Here is a 24,210-nt window from a genome sequence, read left to right as displayed (position 1 = left end):
AATAGCAAAAGTAAAATTCTTAATTAACAAAATACTAATGAGTTAAATTGAAAAAAAATACAATAAAAAAGGACCCAAAATAAAACAAATAACAACATAAAGATTAGGGACCAAACTTGACATAAAAATAAATAAAAGTAAAATATTGAAGGTTGAAACAGAAAAAATCAATTAGGAAATAAATGAAAAAAAAAACAAAAGAAAGATGATCAAATTTGATATAAAAATTAAATGAAACCAAATGATAAGAAATAAAATTAAAAAAAATCAATACAAAAGGATAAAATACAAAATAAATAGCAATAAAAAGAATGAGGATTAAATTGGATAAAAATATAATGATAAGAAACCTTTATATTTTGACAATTAGAATAAAAAAAAGTCTACTAGAGCTCAATCGTCGCATCGCTGTGTACACGTGCTTGACTACTGGGCAGACCATGCTATGACTCTTTCAATGCCATTGCAGAAAATAATGCTCGGCTATCGAAAGAAATCTCAATACTGAAATTTAATTAAAATTTTTTATCTATCAACTTAATCCTTATTCTTTTGATTTTTATTTATTTTATTTGAAATTACTTATGAAATGGTAATTATTATTATTTTAATTTATTAATTTATTAATTTGTTAGATTTGATTTATATTATTTTAATTATTATTTATATTATTGGAGATAATTTATAAAATTATATTTTTTTCAATTTCATTCTTATTCAACTTTTTAATTTGTAAGATTTTTTGGTCGTTATTTTAATAGATTTGAAAAAAATAAAAAATTAATAAGTTATTTTTCAGCCCATTCTCCATAACATAACCAAATACTAAAAAGTATTTTTTAATTTATTTTTTATTTCATTACCAAACATTAAAAAAAAAACTACTTTTCAATAATCAAACAAGATCTTAGTAAAATATCAAATTATTATTTAATCAATTTGATTATTACTAAAAAAGTAATAAAAAAATATGAAATAACCCCTAGATGTAAGTTAGATAATTATTTTATTTTTAAGATTAATTTAATTATTTTACTTTACTTGAAAAATACGAAAAGACCATGCCTGTGATTAATTCCATCCGAAAACAACTGATGAGGCATGAAGCAAAAACCCCTATTGATGTTTCTTGAAAGAATAAAATGGTTATTTTATTATGTAATCTACAGTGAAATATGCTTTCCTATAGAATGAAAAACTGAGTTATTTTTGTCGTTAATTTCAGTCCTGTGAGATTAGTTGTGGTGCACGTAAGCTGGCCCGAACACCCACGTTAATCTAAAAAAAACTGAGTTATTTTTGTTAATGAAGGCCTGCTCACTCCATCTAGAAACAAAAGAACTGTTTGGTTCCATGTAAGTATAAAAGAGGGCTCCCTGCACAACCTTTTCGGCCTCGTCGAAAAAGAAAAGCCCCGGTTGCCTTATCCCTTTCCTAAAGCCCCGACCGCTGGAGCACCTCTCCGCCCTTGCAAACGCATAACCAACCGGCGCTAAACCCCTCAAACTAAAACTCTAGAATTCTTCAAAGTGTCACTCACAATCCCATGAAAAGAAAATCCTCTGTTGAACTTTATCAACTGATATAATTTATTTCATATATGTGCTACCTACTAGAGAAGGAACAGTCACAGTCACGGTGATGGCTTCTCTATCAGCAATTTGGGTTTATCATGGTGGGTTTCTGCTTCATTATTATTCAAATTCAGTCAAACATACCGTGTTCTTCTTCAATATATGCAGACCTTTGAGAATAATTTTTTGTTTTTTGGGTTCTTGCGTGTAGCAGATAGAGGATTAAGGGGCAGTATTTCTGCTGATAGCTTTGTTAATGGGAAGCCACGCTTCAATCATTTTTTCCAGGTTTGGCTTTTCTTTCTTTTCTTTTGTTTGTTAATGCAAATGTATTGTTAACTGTTTGAACTCTACATTTTGAGTTTCTGGGTTTGATTAACAATAGAAGGAATGTTGATGACGTGGGCTGTCGTCTCAAGCTTGAAAATTAGTCTACTGAAAGCGCTGGAACCTTCTTTATTTCTGATTTAAAGAAGGGACAAAAATAAATGTGCTGTTGCTGCTGGATACCTTTTTGCTTCAAAGTTCAGCGAAGAGTAAAAGTTTGCTAATCTTGTAGCAAATATTGAACCGTTGAGTGAGTTTTCCAAGGAAATGCCTACACCTGAGAGTTGTGGCAAATATAATGCAAATAGCGCTAGTCTTTATTCTATGAAAAGACTAACTGTAATATGTTTAGGAGGATTTGTCTAATGTTAGAGTCCAAATCTTCATAGTTTAGAGATACTTCATTCAATCTCATCTGCCATTTACTGATGGTACATGGAATAATTTCGATTAACAATTGCCATGCAGACGCCATTTATAGGCTCTTTTCCAGCTGGAACATTGGAAGTTCGTAAGGCTCCGTCACTGCCTTGTATAAAGTGTGAGAAGAAGGATGAGAACGTTGAGCATGTATATGTTGAGCTTCCTCCCTACCATAGCTATATGGACTCAACATCTGGGCAGCTTGAACCGGCATCTGGTGCTCGTGCTAGTATTCCGGACCAGGAGTACTGGCCAGAAGGCACTGCTGATCGAGTTAGGGCTGCCAGGGCTCCTGAACCAACAGGATTGTCTGCAGGATCTCCATCATATGGCAAAAAGCCTGGAAGCAGAAGGAAAAAGTATAAAGCTTCAGTGGCTGCTCCTGAATCTTCTGAAGCAAGCATAGAATTCAGTGATTCAGAGGCACTTGAAAGTTATGAGGAAATGAAAGAGGAACCTAAAGATGACTCATCTGACTATGTAATATATGATACAGAACCTGAGGAAGAAGAAACCGGATATGAGTTAGACAAGAAACTGGGGCGTCCCCATCCCTTTATTGATCCAAAAGTGAAGAAGCCAATCGAGGGAATTCTTCCACAGGAAGAATTATGGTGGAACTGGCGAAAGCCAGAGAATGAACAATGGTCCAGATGGCAAAGGAGGAAGCCTGATGTTGAAACGGTTAGTATGCCAATTATAGAAAAAGTCATGAGTGACTTTAACTGAACTTTTTTTTTTTAATGATGATTGCATTTTGTTATGCTAACAAAGCAGTTGCTGTACCTTTGTCCCCAATGGGTCGGGACAAACTTGACATGTTGTCCTCCACCCTTCTATTCATTTTAATGTAAAAATGTGTTGATGCCAGAAAGTATTAGTTTTGAAGCATGTAATTCGATATTATTTGACTAAAATGTGAGTCTTGAAGTAGCATATCAAAAAATATTCAGTGACATTGGTTTTTTTAGCTAGCCTTTCTGGCTCCTGTTCGTTCATGGGTCTTGGAACTCTGTTCTGCATGTTTAATTGTGTTGCATGAGCTTAAATGGTGGAGCAGGGCATACTATACTTAGAGAAACACTCTCCTCTTTGGTTCCTCAGTTATTAAAAAGTCTTTTTGGTAAAAAAAAATATGTCCCTGGTAGATTTTAGTGTTTGGGGTCTAAAGTGAATAGTCATGGGGTATTTTGTAAGCATGGAAAAATTGTGATTTCAGCATGTTCCTGTGAAACAGGGTTATTCTACTAATTTTCAGAATTATTTTAAGGCCTATTCATATTTAGGAAGTTGTTATCTTAGTCTTTACACAAGCGGCACCATTCAGTTTGCACCATAATTATACTTTAGACATGCAACATCATTGTCAACTCATTCATTACAGTTCAAACCACACTGCCTTTCTTGTTGTTGCTTGCTCAGACTTCAGATTGAGCAAATTCAGTTGCTGCTGAGTGTATTTCTTGTTTTGGTTTCTTCAAGATCAAGTCCTTTGGTTATATTATTTGTAAGATTCTCGCATGCCGTTTGACCTATCGAAGATGATGTGTTACACCATGAAATATTTAGTGACTGGAGATATTTAGAGTGTAAATTTGGACTGGAGTTAGCTTTCGTTCAATTTCAATATGTGAAGCATGCTATTCCAGCTTATTTGCACTTAAAAGTACCCGTGCTTATTAAAAATTGCTGTAAGATGGATATTCGATTTGCATACATGTGTAAGTTATGATTGTACTATGATAATGTGAGCCTTATTGATGCTATCTATCCTCCAAAACAAAAATTCAGATTATCACAACGTGCAGCTTATCAAGTTCCATTGACTAGGAACACAAAGTCCTCTAGAGTTGGTGACATATTGGAAACCAAAGTCCAAATTTCACAAACCATTTATTCTGAACTTAGAAAAAAAACTAGATGAAATCAATGCTAAGCTTGACAGGTTAATAATAGACATTGGCCGTTTTATGATGCAAGAGATAACTTTAGATATTGTAGAATCGCAAGAGGAAAAACTAAAAGAATGGGTAATTGTAGAACAAGTTGATGAATGACATTGAAGAAAACTTGTCAAAAGGAAATTGAGATTTTGTGAAGACACAAGATGGACAAAAAAATTTCTTCAGGCTCTGGAGTGTGGAGTTTTTGCTACTCGACACTTTTAGAACTCAAGGTTGAATTTTTTCGAACTACGGAGAATGATGGGAGTGAAGAAGGACAATAATGGGAATCAATATTTGTTTAGTTAGGTATTTTAAAATGGTATGATTATTCAAGATTTTTAGTCTTATTTAGGAGTAATATTTATTATGTAGTAGTTAAATTAGGATTCTAGTTTCCTTCGGGAGTTAAAGACTTGTTAGGTTTTGTTATTTTACTTGGTTTGATGCTTATAAATAAGCACCCATGAATTCAGTAGAGGATCATTGAATTATTGATTGAATAAAATGAGCCAGTTTTCTTCAAGATTGTCAGTGGTTATACATCGCTTAGCTTAGCACAAACCATTCCTAGGACAAAAATCCCAAATCTGTCCTGCATCAATGAAATAATAAACCATGTGATGTATTAATTCAGAAACCCACTCCTTGTTTTTAAGTATCTTTCCAATGACCACCTCAAACACGGTGCAGGTTTTTCTCAAAGCAATGGCTGAAACTGGGCAGGTGAAGCTTTATGGTAAGGAACCAACATTAACGGAGGTTTCTCTTTACAGAGCTAGAAAACATCTTTACAAGGAAGAAAGGTAGAATATTGATCTCTATTTTGAACCTGTCATTTTGTGTTTCTCTATGTAATTCTGTATCTTATTGAGGCAAATGTATTTTTGAAAAAAAAAATTGTTGGCTTATGTCACTTGCAATTTGTGTAGACTTGAAGCTGAACAAAAGAGACTGGAAAGGATAGGTCCAATGGCATACTACTCGGAATGGGTGAAAGCATGGAAGAGAGACACTTCACAAGAAGCTATTCAGAAGCATTTTGAAGAGACTGGTGAAGATGAAAACGCTCAACTAATTGCAATGTTTTGCCATCAAACAGATAGAGAATTTCGCATAATGATGGGGACTGATGTTCGTATTCGTAGAGATCCTTTAGCAATGCGAATGCGAGAGGATCAAATAAAGCAAAGTATCTAATCTAAAGCTGATAAGTTTGTGCTTTATCTATCTTTTAATTTTTATCGCAGTAATTTATTTTCTTGATCTAGATGTGAAAATTATTTGTTATTGTGTGCATATTTCTCTATGATGTACAGTGAGGAAGGAAAGCAAAAGAAATGCATAGAAAACCTAGAAATCCACCAAGTAATCCTTGAGATCCACAGGAGGCTTTCTTGAACAGAATCAACATGGAAATTAGGATTCTTGAGATCCACAAGGATAAGGAATCTGCAAGTTACTCAACTTTAATGCAAGAAATGTCTTTCTCTAACCACAAAAAAATGTACTTATACAGGCATAGCGAAACCCCAAAAATCAATGCTAAAATAGGAAATAAAACGAAAAAAACTAACATAAAAATAAATTCAAAGCTGATCCTTAAACAATAATAAAAACTAAATTTCTATAAATTGGTTATTCAGCGCCTTTTTTTTTTCTCCCATCAAGTGACCTTTTCCTTTTCTGATTTTAATTTTAATTTTTCTATCTAAGCAAAAGGTTGAAGAAATGTCCATCCTTAATATTGATGGATTCTTTCTATTTGAAATCAGCTTGTATGTCCTTCAGATTGGCTGCATATCAGACCTACACATTCATGTATGTGCTGTTCTATTATTCGTAATACTTTGCTTGCTCTGTTACCTAAATTTTTAGTATTACTTGAACTAGGAACACCCACTGTCCACTCCACAAAGTAGTTCATTGACTATTTCTTCTTTTTTTTTTTTTTGGAAAAGCACTTTTGCATTCCTGCATTTATCCTGACCTTATAAAGCAAGGCTGCTTCTTATCTTCTTTTCCTACCTAAATTATCAGGGTTTTTTCTATGTTAATAAAGCAATTTAATGGAAGAAATGTGAATTACTCCTCTGTTAGGCTATCAAACTTTCTTTGCTGTGCTGTAGCAGTTGATAATTCTATTGGCTTTTGCAGTTTGGGGTGGAGATCCTGTTTACCCAACCATCAACTACATTCAAGATCCAAATGAAATTATTGATTACAGGGGTCCAGATTTTCATGAACCAACACCCAATATGCTGGATTACCTGAAAGAAGTTAGTATTCTAGCCAAATTAAATTATTTAATCACGTTACAAAAATGTTTGTAGTCAAGCATTTATCGATGATTTCAATGGCTTTAGTGTATGTTGTGAACTCAAAATTGGTTTATAAGTGGTGTTGAGTCAGTTTTTCCTATTAGAGGCCGCAGTACAAAGCTTATGGTTAGTTTAGCTGTGAGATGATTGGATGATATCATCCAATGGATAATTGAATGAACTTGCCACCATCAAAATTGTTTGTGGTTCCTCTCTAATTTCAGTCTCTCTGTTCCTTTTCTTTCATGAAGACTGCAGCTAATAGAATCATCTAATTGTTTGTATTCCTACTCCTGTATCACTTATTTGGGCATCTTACTCATTTTTTTTAACCCCTGAATGCTTGTTCATAAATGACACTGAGTTTTGGAGTTGGGTCTGCCAAACTAACAGATGAACTTGACCTTGAACCATTTGCGGTTTATGGTTCTACACGAGATATTTCGAAGTCTGCTAAGCAACAATAAAAGTAAATGGAAAGACACTTACAGATATGAATTATGACCTTAGATTAGGCTTTGTTGTTTGCTTTCATTTTAATTCTATCAAGATTTCCAATTTAAACCAAGGTGGCGTCTACAAGAGGAACAAAACAAGGTTGCAGTGTGCATATAGGAACTCAAACCCCACTGGATGGAGTCCCTCATGATGATCTTGGCTTTTTATTCTCAAGTTTGCCCAGGATGTTTAATATTCTTTTTGATGTATTTAAAATTTAATTTCCATAAAGCAAGTGGAATTATTCTGTGTTTTAGGTGATGCCTGTGATTATTACGGCAGTTTGTCAAGTGCTGACTTTGTTTTCCTAACCTTGATCAGCATGGAAAAATCATATCTAGGAAGGAGCTTGAAAAAATTCTGGCAAAAGAGAAGACAGAACAACTCGAGGTAATTAACAGAGAGCTGAACTTGCTATATTATCTTTTCTGCCAATCATTTTCTTTTTTCTATAATGAAATATTCTTTTCCATGCTTCATTACTGAATGATGAGATACTTGTAATAATATCACATGATCTTTTTCTCACCCCCCAAATTTACTATGAACTTGCTGTCTTCTCAGTCTTTAATTTATATCCAAAAAAATAAAAACTAAAGTCATGGAAATTAAACTGCTTGCAGGGTTTTCATATATTTATATATTTGAGAAAGAAAGGCCTTATTTTAATTTTTTTTTTCTTATTGTGTTTTGTTCTTTTGATTTATAAGAACTTGCTCAAAATAAAAAACAAACTTTTTTTTAATTGTCAAACTAGCATTATTTTTTAAAATAAACATTTTGTGCAGTGTTTCTATTTGGTTCATTGAACAAATTAACATTGTTTTCAAAGAAAAAATAAGAGCACTCTTGAATTAGAACACACACTTCTGAAAATGAAGATAATGTTATTTTCCTCAATTTTTAACATGAAGTTAATGATAATTGCTACTTTAGCTATGACATGCTGTTTGTATGATTGTAGTGTTTGTATTGTGAAATGATTAAAAAAAAAGGCATTACTAAAAATTTGTCCAGTGTTTCTAATTGATTCATGACAGTGATAGCTGCACCCAAACCATAATTTTAAACCTGAAATCAACTAGGATGTATTGAAAATGTGGGTAGATTGTAGACAAGTAAACTATTTTCACCATAAGCAGTTTGCACTGCTGCACATCAAAAGCAAGGTGTCAACATAAAAACACGCAGCTTCTAATATCTACTTAATGAGGCCAATCAGAAGCTTCTATTGTAACCCTTGTAGATTCCTGAGGAGACTACTAAAAACAAGAACTTTTATTGAACTTTAACAAATTTAAAATAGGAGTTTATTTAGATCAACATATTGAGTTCAAAATCAAATCACAACTAATGAGGTCATAGTTTTAAGATAGAATAGATTGTGCATGAACAGGAGCTTTTTAAAGAAAAGAGAAAATACGTATAAAATGTTTAGAAAGGTTGATGTCAGACATGATAGTAGAGAGAGTAGAAAGAAGTATAATTCCCTACAGGAGAGGGAAAAATAGAGAAGAAAGAAACCATATAGAAGAGGGTAGATCTGTATAGAAGTGGGCTGAAGGATTGAAAGAAAACCCTGCAGGGGTTCAAATATACAGAAGAAACATAGCTCTGAAATTTTAATTAATCATCAACGTTATATCCCTCTTCTGTAAAGAAAAACTGGTGTTTATATATACACTAAAAAATCCTATTATCCTAAACTAAATAGGAAATAAGAATCCTCATAAAATATTATTTTTTAAAAATAATAATCAAAACAAAATTGTAAAATTCTACCTGCATAATAATAAAATCTTAAACATATAAAATTACAAACAAACAAGTTAAGTTTAAAGTTCCTATACTGCATCAAGTTTTTTATACAGTTTTGTATTTTTGTTTACAAATTTGTATAATGAATTAGTGTTTGTATAAATAAGGATTGCATGGATTACAGTTACTTTCTTTTCTTCATTTTCTTAAAAGAATCAAATCAGATCATAATTAAAATATATAATTTGGCTTACAAACAAAACCATCTCTCTTAAGGAGTAGACCTAACTGAACTGCCCTAATACAATTTGGTCTAGTTTTGATTGACAGTTTACTCTGAACAATGATAACTCAATAGATTTTTGAACTTTCCATTCTTTGTTAAACCTTATATGGGATAATGTTATTCTCTATTATAACTTAGTTTGTTGGGACAAACACTTGTCTCTGAGATTGTTTTCTTTTTCTTTTTCTTTATAGGCTTTTTTTTATTTGATTTGTCTTTCTGTTTGTTTTGGTTTCTGCCATCACATCTTTCATGTGTTTCCTGTTATTTTCCACTGTAGTTGTCCTTATATTTTTCTAGACATAGATCGATGGATGAACCATTTAGTGCTAGTAGTGGTACTTGTCATGGCCTGATAAGCGAGCATGTGACTGGAATGCAAATAGGATGATCGCAAGGTCCACCTTGTCCACGCAAGCCTCCAACCTAAAAAAATGTATACCAATAATAGTGTAAAACTTATTGTTCAGTATCAACTTTACATACTAACTTTAATAAGTGGTCATTTACAGAATATTCAAAACAAACTCATAACTTGATGCAGGCATGGAGCTCTAGTTAAACAGATTTGCAAACCTAAATGAAAATATATAAATCAAATAGTTACAAATAAGCATACACGAGGAATGAGCTTTCGGGATACCAACTCAAGCATATGGCAAACTTCTTTTACGCAGATGGAACTCTACTGCTAGTGCATGCTACTACCTGAAAAGTTAATAGAGATAAAGGGTGTGTTTTATATTACTGAATAAATGATACAAAATACTCATGGACAAGTACAAGCCATAGCACAAATATTTGACTGACTCATTTGCAAAAATATTCATATCCTGTAATGCCTAGTTTAAGAGTATTCTTTCATGTTATACTTGTGTTCTTGTTGGAGCTCCATATATCAGAAAGTCAAATATAGGGAGAGGAAAGTAAAAACCTGTGATCAGGACATGAGAGATCTTTTATGCATACACCCTAATCCCTGTGAAAAATCAAAACTTGAGCTCGAGTCTTGGAGTGTTGAAGTAGAATAGACTCCTTAAACTTGAATTATGGTTTGATCATTGAACTGAAGTTTAAAGTTGATAGTGCTTTCTCCTCTTTGTTGCTAGGAATCAATCGCAAAGAAAATTTAGATGAGTCTGGACCAAGGAGCAATTCTTGCAGTTATAATTTTGGTTGTGGTTCTATAAACCATCGCACTAGTTTTGCCTTTTTGGTTTTTGCTCTAGGTTTTTTGCCAGCTCTTTAGGAACTTCATTTCACAGTTCTCATTGTATAGCTTATATACTAGCTGCCTTAATTTTCTGCAAGCAGAACTTGGTAACGTGCTTCTTGTTGAGGCCTCTATTTTGACTTTTCCTTTTTCTGCCTTTTGTTTTCAGCTCTATGTTCTCATTTTTCAGCATGCAGTGCAAACTGCCATGTGTGTTGTATTGACAACTTCACTTGCTCGTTTAGCTTTTCAACCTGAGTTTGGCTAATCTATAGAATGTGCAACCTCTTGATGCCTTTTGGCTGACTGTTTCAGGGTTGAAATCTGCTGACTCCTTTGGTGATTGGTTTTCCATTTGGAAACAGAATTTTTTTTCCATTAGTTGCTAGAGCATCAACTCACCTTACCATCTCTCACAAGCCCTACTTATAAATCAGTTACCATGTTCCTATAATATTTCTAAGCTCTTATACAATTTGATGCATTACAGAATACTAAGTGATTAGATTTGTGTTATAGGTTGGGTTGTTTTGGGATCCAGTAATTGAATTTCTGATCTGAAAATATGAAAGCAATCAACAATTAGAAAGAGCTACTATCATCACTCCAGTTAAGTCAAAGAATTACTTCCAGCAGAGAAATATCACGCTTTCTATGTTTATATCAGTCAAATGCAGGAAATAAACTATTCATTCTATCGATATTCTGAAATATTCCAAGCATAGGTTATATCCATATTTATATGTATGAAACATTCGCAGTCACAATCAGACTGACTGCTAATAACCCTATTTTCCTATTTAAAATAGGAAAAACCTAAATTGGAAACTCCAGTTTTCCTAATTAGTAGATATATATATTTTCTACATGTAGCTAGAAAAATTTTCATGTTAGGTGGAAAATGCTGAAATTACAAGTTTACTATTGTTTACGTGTTCACTCAAAATAAGTTTCAGTATTCTTTTGCATGACTGCATCTAATTCTTCCCAAGGAAAGAGTAATTGATTTTGGCTGCTTTTAATATTTACTCATTATCATTTAATTCTTGATAAAAAAAAGCAGATGACAGACATTGATGAAGCTATGGCACGAGCTGTTGACATTGGTGAAAATGATGTGAGTTTCATGTCCCCTGCAATTTTTACCATCATCTGTTTCATACATCCACATATACCACAAATTTATCATGCTGTACATTTTAATTAAACGTACCTGTTTCATATGTAATGACATCTTTCTGTTCACGCCTGCAATAGGGCGAGGGAGAGGATAGTGAGGTTGACGGAGAAGAAGAGGAAGAGGAAGAGGAAGACGAAAAAATCACACGAAATTGGAGTGTTTATAAAACTACTCCCCAGGCTCGAAAATCAAAGGTGATGGTGCATCTTTCTAAATTATGTCTAATGCCTTGCCTCATCTGATACAGGCACATGCATGCAAACGCACAGTGCTGCAGCACCAAAGCTGTTGCTATGATACACATCTCCTGTTGCTTCTGAAGCATTCTTGTGTTGTCTACTCTAGATTGTTTAAAATGGAAATATTTTCGTACCATAGCCTATTTCATTTGAAGTGGAAAGAAGGCATAACCTTGACAAAATTTGCAAGAATATAGATAGATTTTTTTATTCCTTCATTTTAGCAAAGACATGTTTTAAGTACTTGTATTCTTCGAAATCATAGAATTCCACTAATTCCACTATATTAGAAGCGAAGATTTTTCCTTTGTAAGGATTTTAGGAATTGAGAAGTTGTGCACCACTAGTATCATACATGTATATACCAGCTCCTACACTTTTCAAGCCCCTGACAAGAATCATGTCCTTGATTTCCTTGAAATTGCAGGATAAACCTAAAAAAGAGGGTCCGTTGAGTCTTGAAGAGGCAATTGATGATTCGGAGAACTTAACTGATTTCCTTATGGACTTTGAACAAGACGAGTGATTATTGCTTGGCCTTAAAAACAACGAAGTTTCTCAGCTCATTTGATGAAACTGACATATGGTGTGATAATTGAAATTCGGAATAGAGTTCATTGTTAATTGGGGTCTTTCAGCGACTAATATGAGTATCAATTGCAGCTTAAGGTACCATTTTTGTTCGTTTTGAGATGTATGCTGAACTTACTTTTAAGAACTTATGATGAATGTGCATTTTCCCTTAGGTATGGAAAATTTTGATATAAATGGGTACCAATATAATTTACCTTTTCTCTTTCCTGATTAATGTGCATTTGCCCTTAGCTATGGCAAAAGATGACTCTTTAGGGAACCATATAAAATTGTGATGCAAGGGCAAGGGATGGTGGACCTAAGTTGGGTTTGGGATTTACTGGTTTTGTGCTTGTATAAACTGTAAGTGAAAGAGGAGATGTAAGCAATGAAATGTGTGCTAGACCTCTTTTAGCTTTACTTGTTTGCTTGGTAATGGTTCTGTTATTCTGCAGATTGGATTAATTTGTTTCTAACATTTTTAAAGAAACAAGAAAAAATTGAGACTTGAATAATTAATTTGATTGGGTTCAATAAGTTGCTAATATTATATTTATAAAAAATAAAAATAAAAACTCGTTAGAGATTCATCATCAAATTTATCATGAACATTGCCCTACCAATAATAAGAAATCATCAAGATAATTTTAAAGTCACTGTAAAAGGTTGCTTAATGGTATTGAATGAGGTTATACATGTCATTGGAGCAATGACTTAAAAAATAAATCAAATAAAATATTATAAAGTGAATATTTTATATTTATATTTATATTTAGTTATTTAATTTAACTTAATTAAAAATATTTTTTAAAAAAAAAATAATTTTAACAAAAGAATGATAAATAAAAAAATTTGAAATAACCTAATAATTTTAACAAAGAATGATAAATAAAAAAATCTGAAATAACCTGGGTCATTTTAGAAATTAGGGAAAACTTCTATAGAAAATAAAATAAAATAAAATAACAGAGCTTAATCTCCATTTAAATAAATATTGAACGATAAAATTTAAAAAATATTAGTTTAAAAAATAAAAAAAAATAAAATTTAAAAAATATTAGTTTAAAAAAAGAAAAAAAATAAATTTAGATGAATTTTCTAAACTTGTATCATCTTTCAAACTTATAACTTGTGAAATTTTATATTCGAATTCAATCAAGAAGCTTAATTTCTAATCAATTTAATGTTGAAAGATAAATAAAAAAATTATCAATTTAAAAAAAATAGTAATAAAAAGAATAAGAAAAAAATCTTATAGAAAAAAAATAAAAGGGTGTTAAATAGTAAAAAATTAATTTTAAAAATTATCTCAAATAAAATAATAATAATTAAAAGAATCAGAATTAAATCTTACATGAAAAGATTAAAGATAAAATTAAAAGAAATCAACTTTATAAATTATTTAAAATAAAATATATAGTAATCACAATAACCAAATCTTAATGAAAAACAAACTAAATGGTTGCTTTGGAAATTTGAAAGGTCAAATACAAAAATCAAGGATAAAAAAAAGAAAAAAAACAAGATAAAAAATCATCGGTGCTAAATTAGAGGTTAATAAATCGTATGTTACCAAGAAATAAAGGGACTGCTAAGACAATTAAAACACCATTGTGGAAGGTGAATTTTGGTCTTCAAAAAACACCCCATGCGTGTCCCAATGCACATATTATCTAGTTTTGTTTTTAAATAATATTTTATATTTATTAAAATACTAAATTACCTTTTAATCAAATTGATTATTATTAAGAAACTAGTGTGAAATATATGAAAAAAGTTCTTAGCCACTAATTAAATAATTTTTTCTTTGAATGATAATTTAATTATTTTATTGTACTTTAAAGTTAAAATAAAAAAGAACTCATGCACGTTAGTTAAATTATATTTTTTTAAAGGTAATTTAACTGTTTTATTATGCTTTCAGAACATGAAAAGATTGAGTTGCCCCAATCAATCTGAAATGATAAATGAAATCAATCTGAAATGATAAATGGATTTTGTAAAAAAAAACTAAATTACCTTCTATAACTACTTCTAAGATTTTCTCTTAAAAAAGAAAATTCATCATTTCATTATTTTAATTCACGAGAAACTAACTATAATTAGTTTTTTTAATATTTTAATCATGAAATCTCATTTTCCCCTCGTGTGTTAAGTCCTTTGATATTGCAAAAAGTTCAATTTGGTTTTTAAAGTTTTCAAAGAAGTTCAATTAGTCTTTAAAGTTTTTGATTTGTATATTTTCTATCCCTATAATTTTAGATGTTTATGTTGTGATCTTAAATCTCGTTTTCTCACGTTTCAGTTCCTAGATGTTGTAAAAAATTTAATTTGTTCCATGAAAATTTTATAGAGATTAAATTTGGTCCCTAAGTTCTTTTATTTTTTTCATTTTTGGTCCTTGTAGTTTTAGATGCGTATGATTTGATTTTAAAACTTTGTTTTTCTCATATTTAAGTCTCTAAATGTTGAGAGGGAGAGAGAAAATTACTTGTAAAGAGAGAAGAGAAAAATTTTGGCGAGTCATATTTTATCCATAAAAAGATATGTTTTCATTAAAATAAAAAAAATAAGTTGAATGGATAAGAAAAAAAGGATTTTTGATTAAAAATAAATTTTTTATTCATGAATTTGAATTATTAGAATTCTTGTGAATATTTATTTTAATTATCTAAAGTTTTTATTCAAACAATCATGTTAATAAAAAAATGTTTTATTAAAATAAGAAAAAGATATATAAATAAGAAATAAGGATTTTGACCAAAGATATATAAATTTTTTATGAATTTAAATGCTTTGATATTTATTTTGATTGTTGCAGAGTTAACAAAAAAAAATCTCTTTTAAAATGATTTTGTTGCCTTCACCTTTTTTATTTTTCATAATTTATTTTACTTATATTATTGTTAACTAATAGGGCTTTTTATGGCTTATACTTATGAAATTTTTTATGTATGCAATTTTATGTTTTAATTATTTTTAGATTCATTATATTAAATAAGAAATTTCATGATACACATAGAATAACTAGTAGTATCTTATTAGTTATTTTCATTATAATTTTTTTAAATTTGACCAGGTGATCGATCTATATGTAGAGATAACCAAATCAAGAGTAGGAAAGGTTGATCCAAGTAACATGTAAACTTTGAAGAAGCATCGCATAAATTACATTAAAAATCTTTAATAAAAAACCATCATATATCAAAGCCACTAAATGTAATATTATATCTATGGTTCAAAGAAGTTTTGAAGAGGAAATAATATGTTTCAAGTTTCGAAGAGGATATGCTTTTGTAAAATTATTGTTGCAAAGGATGACAAGTCAATCATGTGATGGAAAGAAGCCATTTTTAAAATAGTTTGTAATTTCTTTTTTGTTTTTGTAAATCATAAATTTTTTTATTTTATTTATATTCAAAATTACATCATTAAAAAAAAAAGTTGATAAAGTTAGGTATGATTAGATCACCTAAATTTATTAAGTCAACCGAGTTTAGTGATCAACTTGACATGTCATTTGCGTCTATATCGATGACATTTTCTTAATGGACCTTCGTGGGCCCAAACTTGACTAATATGAATCTACAAACGTGGGGTAAGTGAGGCATTCTTGATTCCTTTATGCTTGTATTAGCCAATATCGTAACTTCCAATTTCACAATCCAAGGTTGGTTTTCGGAATTTGTTGTATCCCATGAAGGAACGCAGTAGCTACAAAATGAGCTAAGGTTGTGTTTGTTCAATAATTAAAAACTGGTTTTGAATGCTAAACGTACCTCAAGAAGTCATCTTTATAGAATTTATTTCTTTAGTTATATTAGATGAATGTGAAAAATGTCTCTTCAAAATAGTTCAAGAAGGAGGCCTCTCTAGATTGAAGCATAGGTGGATTAAAAAACTATTATTGATCATTAAATTGAAAAAAAAAAAGGTGTTTAATAAAAGTATAGAAAGTATGTATAACGGGACCTTTGAAATTTAAATCAATGATGAAATTAAATATAATAGAAATTATATCAAATATACATTTTTAAATCTAATTAGATAATTGTATATTGTGTTATGGATTAAATTAATTTTTTATTGAATATTAAAATATATCTAGATATTAGTAACATGTTTTTTTAAAAAAAATTAAACAATAGAGGGTTAATCTGATATAATTTAGTTAATTTTACAAGTTTAAATACTATATAAATAATTTGTAAAAATATAATTAAACTAAAATTATCAACATAATATTTTTTAAAATATTAAAATAATAATATATTAAATTCACTCAAATTTATTCAAATGAGCTCAAATTAATTTAATTAATTTGATGTGACAGATATGTACTATATTAAAAATTAGACGCAACCAAAACACTTTCTTTGATGTCATATCTCTTTATTACAAGGCAACCTTTCGTAGAGTGTTAATTCAGTGAAAAGATGACCAAATTATAGAATACAATTTAGTTGTTTTATTTTTTATTTTTTGATTAATATAATTTATTTATATCTTAATTAATTTTATTAATATTAAAATTAATAATCATAAATGTCTTCAATAATTTTAAAATTTATAAAATTTAAATTAATAATTTTTATAAAATAAATTAAAACTTAACTAAGACCATACTTGTTTCCCGGAAAGTAATTTTCGGGAAATCACTTTCCAAACTTTCTCGTATTTATTTTCCATTAAGAAAGTTGATCAACGAAAAATACTTTTCGGGTAACAGAAAATACTTGTCAGTCAAAAAAATTTTGCTTGGTTTTCGTAAAAATATTTTTCTTTTTAGCTGTGTTTGTTTTCCGGAAGTGGTTTCCGAGAAATCATTTTCCAAACTTTCTTGTGTTTATTTATCGTTAGGAAAGTTGATCAACGGAAAACACTTTCCAGTCAAAGAAAAATTTGGCTTGGTTTTCAGAAAAGTGAATAAGTTATTTTTTAGTTTATTTTTCATAATATAACCAAACAATAAAAAATATTTTTCAGTTTATTTTCTATAATACTATTAAATATTAAAAAATAATTTATTTTTTAAAAATTTATTTTCTTAAAAAAATAACTTTCCTTGAAAGAGAGCATAATTAAACTACACCACTAATTACAGTATAGTCGTTCTTGGATTTGACACCTTGGACTGCAAAGACGGACACCTCAGCCGGAGAAAGTACTTTTGGTCTTTGAAAGTGAGTTTTTTCTTACGTGAGGAGATTTGGTCCTCTCCTTTTCCATTTATATGAGAATTAGTGCCGTCCACAGCACTCTATTTGCTTCCATGAAAGTGGTTTTTTTCTGCCATTTGTTCTATCTCTTCCTTGCACATGACTGAACCCCTCCGACGTACATACATTAGTTTTCTTTTAGAGTACAATTAAATTAGGTGGAAGTGAGTTTTTTCTTACGTTAGGAGATTTGGTCCTCTCCTTTTCCATTTATATGAGAATTAGTGCCGTCCACAACACTCTATTTCCTTGCACATGATTGAACCCCTCCGACGAACATACATTAGTTTTCTTTTGGAGTACAATTAAATTAAGATTTAATTTAAAATCCAATGGACTTCTTTGTCATATAATTTTTACAAAAACCTTCTCACGCCCTTTAATACTTGATCACCCAAAACATGCACAAATGGCCGAAACCCTAGTATTTCTCAGGTCATATTTCAGGGGTCAAAGTCTGAAATCTTCCCCGGAAACTGTTGAGTTGAGGCCCAAGAGAGGCAGGGTGGGGTTTTGGAGCTAGGGTAGGACTATTCACGTTCTCTATTTCAATGCTATTTAACCTTGGTATTAAAAAATTAAATTATTTTTTAAAATTAATATTTTTTATTTTCAAATATTTTATGTACTAATGTTAATAATATTTTTTAAAAAATATTTTTTATTAAATTTTTAAATTAAAAATACTTTAAAAAGCAGCTATTATTATACTTTCAAGACCCTCCAACATAACTACTTCTATATATATATAAAAGACTTGGGATGTTGTTGAATGTTTCACTAGAAACCAGGAATCAAGTTTCAATTCCCATTAGGATTCATTTGGAGCCACCCTCCCTAGATGTTCTTCCACCAACAATCATTGAAGAACTCCAGATTTTCGTTCACAAATACCCACCAGATTCTCCATTGTAGCATTCCATGGATTTGTGCATGAGATTATGATCTTAATATCTTTATATTATATGATATCTTGGTAGAATCTTTCTTCGACTCTTTATAAAAATCCAATGACCCGAATGCAGATTTAAGACCCGAATACGAGAACCCTTGGTCCCATCAAATCATCTCCAAAGCAAAGCAATTCAAGAAAGGAACCATCAAATAATAAAAAAATACACTTACTTTAGATGATGATCTGAAGAAAAAATAAAAAATTATTCTAAAACTCCCATAATACTTTGGCATTGATTTCATGGCTGCATGCATAGTACTCAAACAACGGTTTTATGGCTCGGCTCTACCATCATTTGTCTAGAAAGGGAACCCTCCCTCGTCAAAGAAAAAGAGGAAAATTGAGAGAGATATTTCCATTCTCTACATTCTCTACATTCTCTAGGAGTAAGGATCCCCTTGTACATGCATATCCCCTTGCACATGCATACAAACTTCTGGTTTTAGATAAATTTTATGAGAATCAAGTTCTTAAAGAGTTTTTTTTTTTTTGTTTTTTAACTCAAGAACCCTCCATTCTTTCATAGTTCATAGAATATATTTTTATTTAATAATACAATAACAAAAATAGATATTCATAGAAAAAATAATGAAAATATTATGGAACAAATAAAAAAATCATGTATTGATATTTTTACACACCTATATAAAACGAAATATAAGAATAGTAAATTTTACAAAATTATATAGAACATTTATATTAAGAAAATAAAAAAATAGATATTTTATTCTTATTCAATATTAATGAGAAAATTATTTTAAATTTTTTGGGTATTAAACTAGTACATAATTATTAATAAAGCAGTCAATAATATCATCATAATAAAGCCATGATCTTTTTAAAAACAATGACATATTATTTTGATAAATTAATTTAAAGAGATTTTTTTATCAAAAAGACAAAAAAGAAATAAAGGGACATGTTAAAAAAAGTAGCCCAAAGCCCAAGAAAAAAAAGTCTAGGCACACATGGGTTTGGAAGACCAAGCCTGTGTCTGACTTCTTTTTTTTTTTTAACGCATGACGACACAAGTCTAGGCACATAAAATATTTTTTTATGGTTGAATTTCTAACCACCTCTAGTAATTAAAAAAAATTAAGGTATTAGTTTTTTTTTATCAAAACAATATCAACTTTTTTTCACTTAAAAATACCTCTAAGAACTTCTATAAAACCATTTCCTACCCCAAACTATAATCACTTTAAAACAAAAATCCATCCAAATAAAAAACAATTTTATAGGTCTTGATCTATTTTTCTTATAATATGTTCAAAGAACAACACTACCTTCATTGAATTCTCTCTCTAATATAAATTAATTAACACCAAAATCATTTTTTTATGATTGAAATATGACCAATCAAACACTTTCTTTGTTATCTCTCTTTTTTCAACGACTTTTTTCCCTTTAAAAATTTTAATGATTGAAACGCAAAATGAATGAAGTTTAGGATTGAAATGTAAAAGCCTTAATAATAGTGAAATTAAAATTTTTGATGATTTTAGTTTTTTTATGGATTAGAATCAACCATCAATATTTGATAAGAAAGAAACTCAAGATGTTATTAAGCTTAAGGTTTGTAAAAATCCTAAAATTTCTATAAGTTGGGAGTTACAAGGATTCACTCATGAAAGTAAATGGACCAATCTGTTATTGATAGCCAGTAATCAATTATTCAAAGTTGATACTTAAAATTTTTTTAAGTAGTTTTGGTGTTGTTAATAAAAATGTATTGCTAAAAAAGATCATAGTTGTTATTAATAAAAATAATGTTATGCCAGATTTTGAATTCAATACTCGATTAAGAAATGTTGGCTTGCCATATATAGTAAAAAATATTATTTTTAGTGTTGCACATACCTTGAAGTATCTTTATAATCATGTTGATGGTAGGTATGATATTCTAATGAAAAGATTGAGCATATAAATGGTTGGTAAATTTAGATTAGACATCCATGAGATTAAAACGAGAGAAGTTTGAACTTGAGGACAAGTTCTGTCTAATCTAGGAAGACTAATGCAAGAGATTTTTTCCTAATGCATAACATTATGTTTATAGGAATGCATTTTAATTTGATTATTGAATTAGGTTAAGATTTTGGTAGGAAATTCTAGAGGCTCTATTTCCTATAAGGTTAAAAACCTTATAGCCATCTAAGGTCAGAAAGGCATTCAAAGAAGACCCATAAGTTATTGTTCAGAAATTACCATATTTTTCAAGTTGATTTAGAACTATTTTTCCTTTTTGGTTTAGAAATTTTTTTTTTCAACTTTACTTAGAATTTTTTTCTAGTATATAAGCTACTTAGAATAGTATAGCCGCACCCCACTCCACCCTCATGCCCTCTTTTTCTCCCTCTCTCCCTTTCTATTATCTCTAGTCTGTACTCTTTACTGATAAAATTTAATTGATGTTAAAAAAACTTTCTTGTTATAAAACCTCAAAAAATATGAACTAATAAATTTAAAAAAAAAGAAAGAAGAAAATGTTGTTTCAAGTAGAAGGATAAGTGATACATCTCATCTTCTTTGAGATGGCTAACGCTCAACAACTTTTTACATTTCTACATCTCTTGTTTTATTTATAATTGTTTGTCCACTTAATTTTTCAAGTTTTTAAGGATATGAAATCGATGTTTTTATGACCCACTTGAGATTTTCATTTGGTTCTCTTAATTCTCTAATTTTATTTGAATTTGGAAAATTCATATGTTAAAACCACTAGATGTACGATGCATGGCCATGGCTAGGTAGCAAATGTGGCTACCAATTTGTCTTTAACTTGGAAATGGTGGGTGAAGTTGGTTCTTGGAAGGATTGGCAGTTAATCTCAAGAACTCTATCTTACCTAAGTTCTACCTCTATTTGATCTCACTCCATGTTAAAAGGAAGGGCTCATCAAGGTTATTAAAGACATTGATGAAAATATTGTTGTTAGTAATAAAATTGATATTGGGTCCATTTAATTAATATTTTTTACTGTGGGACTTTGTTTTTAGTAGTGTTTGTTGAATCTTGAAACTTGACATTGATGAAAATATTGTTGTTAGTAATAGAATTGATATTGGGTCCCTTTAATTAATATTTTTTACTATGGGACTTTGTGTTTGTAGTAGTGTTTGTTGAATCTTGAAACTTAACAAGAAGAAATATGTTTTCATTGCTTCATCTAGGGTTAATTACCTTTCCTTCCATTTAGAGATTTAGATGGAACAATTTAGGCATATATGAGAAATGTTAGGAAGTTTGAAGGCTCTAATGATATTGGATTTCTAGACTTAAATAAAAAAACCAACCTAGACTAAACTGAGCAGATTCGATTTAAACCAATTTTTTATTTGGTTTGGGTTATTTTTTAAATTAAAAGATCTGATTTGGTTGGATTTTTTAACATAAACCAAACCAAACCGAACTGTGAACACATCTAGTTTTATTAAAACCGACATTAATTAGAATTGTTGAGATTGATAAATATTATATTCTTTTATTTATAAAAAAGACCAGTTGTTCTTATAAACTAAGGTATCAGGGATAATTGAAACTAATATGTAGGTGATTATTAGGCAAGTGCACTAAACTAACATGTATGAGGATTCTATATGGGGATATTACTTCTATTTATGGAAAGGCTCACATGATATATATTCAAGTAATTTTTAAACTTGAGATCACTAAATTATCTTATATAGAAAATTATGTGTTTTGATCATTACTACATGTTATTGAAAAATGGGTAAATATTGAGTGTAATATAAACTATATGAAAAAAAAAAGTATTTGAGTGATCAATAGAGGTTCATCATCCTAGGTGAATTATGAAAAATATTTTATATATTCTCGAATAGTATTGATTGTGAAATCATTATTCATGGTGGAATGAGATTTGAAAATGATTTCAAAATTGTATTCAAATAACTAATAACTATAGTATTGAGAAGAAATATGATTTGAAAAAATAGACATACTCCATGCTCAAATATCTAAATTAAAACATTCATCATCATGGGATAACAATTACATTAATAAACTAATCACTAAAAGGTTAAGTAAAATTGTATATAACTTTTCTAATATTTAAAGGATTAGGACTATGATAAATGTTGTTTTGATTAGGATTATGATTATATTTAAGCCAATATTTTAGAAATTATTTGTAAGAAATTAAACTAGAGTGATTAATCAAGTGAGACTTAAAAGTAAATAAGTTTTTAAAATCAAGGATAAAAATATAATTAGTACAAGGAATTATAATTTTACAACTAAAAAAATCAAGTAGGGACTTTATTACAAGAATTTCTAAAACTATATATATATATATATATAATATATATATATATAGAGAGAGAGAGAGAGAGAGAGAGAGAGAGAGGAAAAGTGATACTTTTCCATTAATAGAGTTATCATATTTTTTTTTATAAGTAGAATAATATATTGATCAAAGAGACACCTAAAAACACATAAAAGAAATGATTATCAATTAAAATCATAACAATCATTGTCTTCTAGGAGACTTCTGATTTGATTATTTATGTGGATTACTATTAAAAATCAAATAATTGGATGATTTATGATAATCTAGCCTTAAATAGATAAAAAAAAACCCTAAAAACTAGATTTCATATTTAGGTAATCTTTAATAAAACCCTAAACTACCCTATATTGTTTAACAAGATCCTTGGGAATCTTGAAAAAAAATTAAAATTATTGTTTTTACTATTTTTATTTGTTAGGGGAAAACCAACAACTTGATGCTAACAAATTGACTAGATCGAACTTTTTAAACTAGTACCAAAATATAAGAATTGTTCTTAAGGAAAAAAAAATTATATGTTACTTAAAATTTGATTCCTTTTATACTTAATGATATTGATGATGAAGTCAAAAATGAATATCAATATCATATTGATGATAATGAACAAGTTACATATATGATGTTACCTAGCATAATAACCAAACTTCAAAGGTAACATGATAATATAGATGATAGTACTATATTTACGCATCTTAAAAAATTGTTTAATGTGGCTAATAAGATTAAGAGGTATGTGACCTCTTAGAAATTATTCTACTTCATGATTATAAAAGGTTTCATTATGAACACCAACATTCTAAAAATGTTTAGTTATATTAAGAAATTGGGCTAATTGAGCTTTATCATAAACCTGAGTTAAATATTGATTTGGTTTTATAGTCCTTACTTTAAAGCTTTTCAATTCATTATAAACTATCACATAAATAAGTTTGATGGTTTGTTACAATAATTGTTTAATATGCTTAAAATTGATGAAAGGCCTTTAAGAAGAAAAAATGTTTTGTTCTCCTATTTTAGTCTTCTATAAAGCCTAAGAAGAAGAATAAGAAAAATAAGGGTTTTATCTTTATATTGTAGAAGCCTATTAGGAGCATAAAAAAATACAAGGGTATTTGTCATCATTATGACAAAAATTCTACTCGAAGAGGAACTAAAAAGAGTATCTTACAACCTTGAAAGCTAATAAGTTAATTGAAACTTTTACTTTATGAATGTTTATAATTGAAAATTATCTTTCTACTTCATATGATAGTTCTTGTGTATTAGTGACACGAATAAAAGATTGATGCCTTCTCCCAAGTGCAGGAGTGTCGAAGTAATAAATAATCCGGCAAGACTGGGGTCGAACCACAGGGAAGTTAATTGTACAAATTATAAACAACAACAATA

The 24,210-nt window shown here is 29.5% G+C and overlaps 1 protein-coding gene across 3 annotated transcripts; it reads left to right on the top strand.

Annotated features, from left to right (window-relative positions):
* The first annotated feature begins 1,383 nt into the window (after positions 1 to 1,383).
* PTAC12 (plastid transcriptionally active 12) lies at positions 1,384 to 12,561 on the top strand. 3 transcript variants are annotated; one of them, XM_011013966.1, is made up of 10 exons: positions 1,384 to 1,675; positions 1,789 to 1,862; positions 2,370 to 3,008; positions 4,961 to 5,073; positions 5,200 to 5,459; positions 6,425 to 6,546; positions 7,408 to 7,476; positions 11,404 to 11,460; positions 11,601 to 11,717; positions 12,190 to 12,561. In XM_011013966.1, the coding sequence occupies exons 1-10, from the start codon at positions 1,642 to 1,644 to the stop codon at positions 12,286 to 12,288; spliced, it is 1,584 nt and encodes a 527-aa protein (XP_011012268.1). In that variant the 5' UTR covers positions 1,384 to 1,641; the 3' UTR covers positions 12,289 to 12,561. The 3 variants fall into 3 exon arrangements, with proteins under 3 accessions (XP_011012268.1, XP_011012266.1, XP_011012267.1); XM_011013964.1 differs by having other exon boundaries at positions 1,786 to 1,862; XM_011013965.1 differs by having other exon boundaries at positions 1,385 to 1,675; positions 1,786 to 1,862; positions 11,407 to 11,460.
* The last annotated feature ends 11,649 nt before the right edge of the window (positions 12,562 to 24,210 follow it).

This window comes from Populus euphratica, unplaced genomic scaffold (assembly GCF_000495115.2).
Source record: "Populus euphratica unplaced genomic scaffold, PopEup_1.0 scaffold982.1, whole genome shotgun sequence".
NCBI lineage: Eukaryota > Viridiplantae > Streptophyta > Magnoliopsida > Malpighiales > Salicaceae > Populus > Populus euphratica.
The sequence above is the reverse complement of the archived record's forward strand: the minus strand, read 5'-3'. Positions and strand labels throughout refer to the sequence as shown.

Coding starts and splice junctions, on each gene's coding strand:
- PTAC12 (XM_011013964.1), top strand. CDS start 1,642: ATGGCTTCTCTATCAGCAATTTGGGTTTATCATG. Junction 1,863..2,369: donor GCTTCAATCATTTTTTCCAG/GTTTGGCTTTTC, acceptor ATTGCCATGCAG/ACGCCATTTATAGGCTCTTT. Junction 5,074..5,199: donor CATCTTTACAAGGAAGAAAG/GTAGAATATTGA, acceptor CAATTTGTGTAG/ACTTGAAGCTGAACAAAAGA.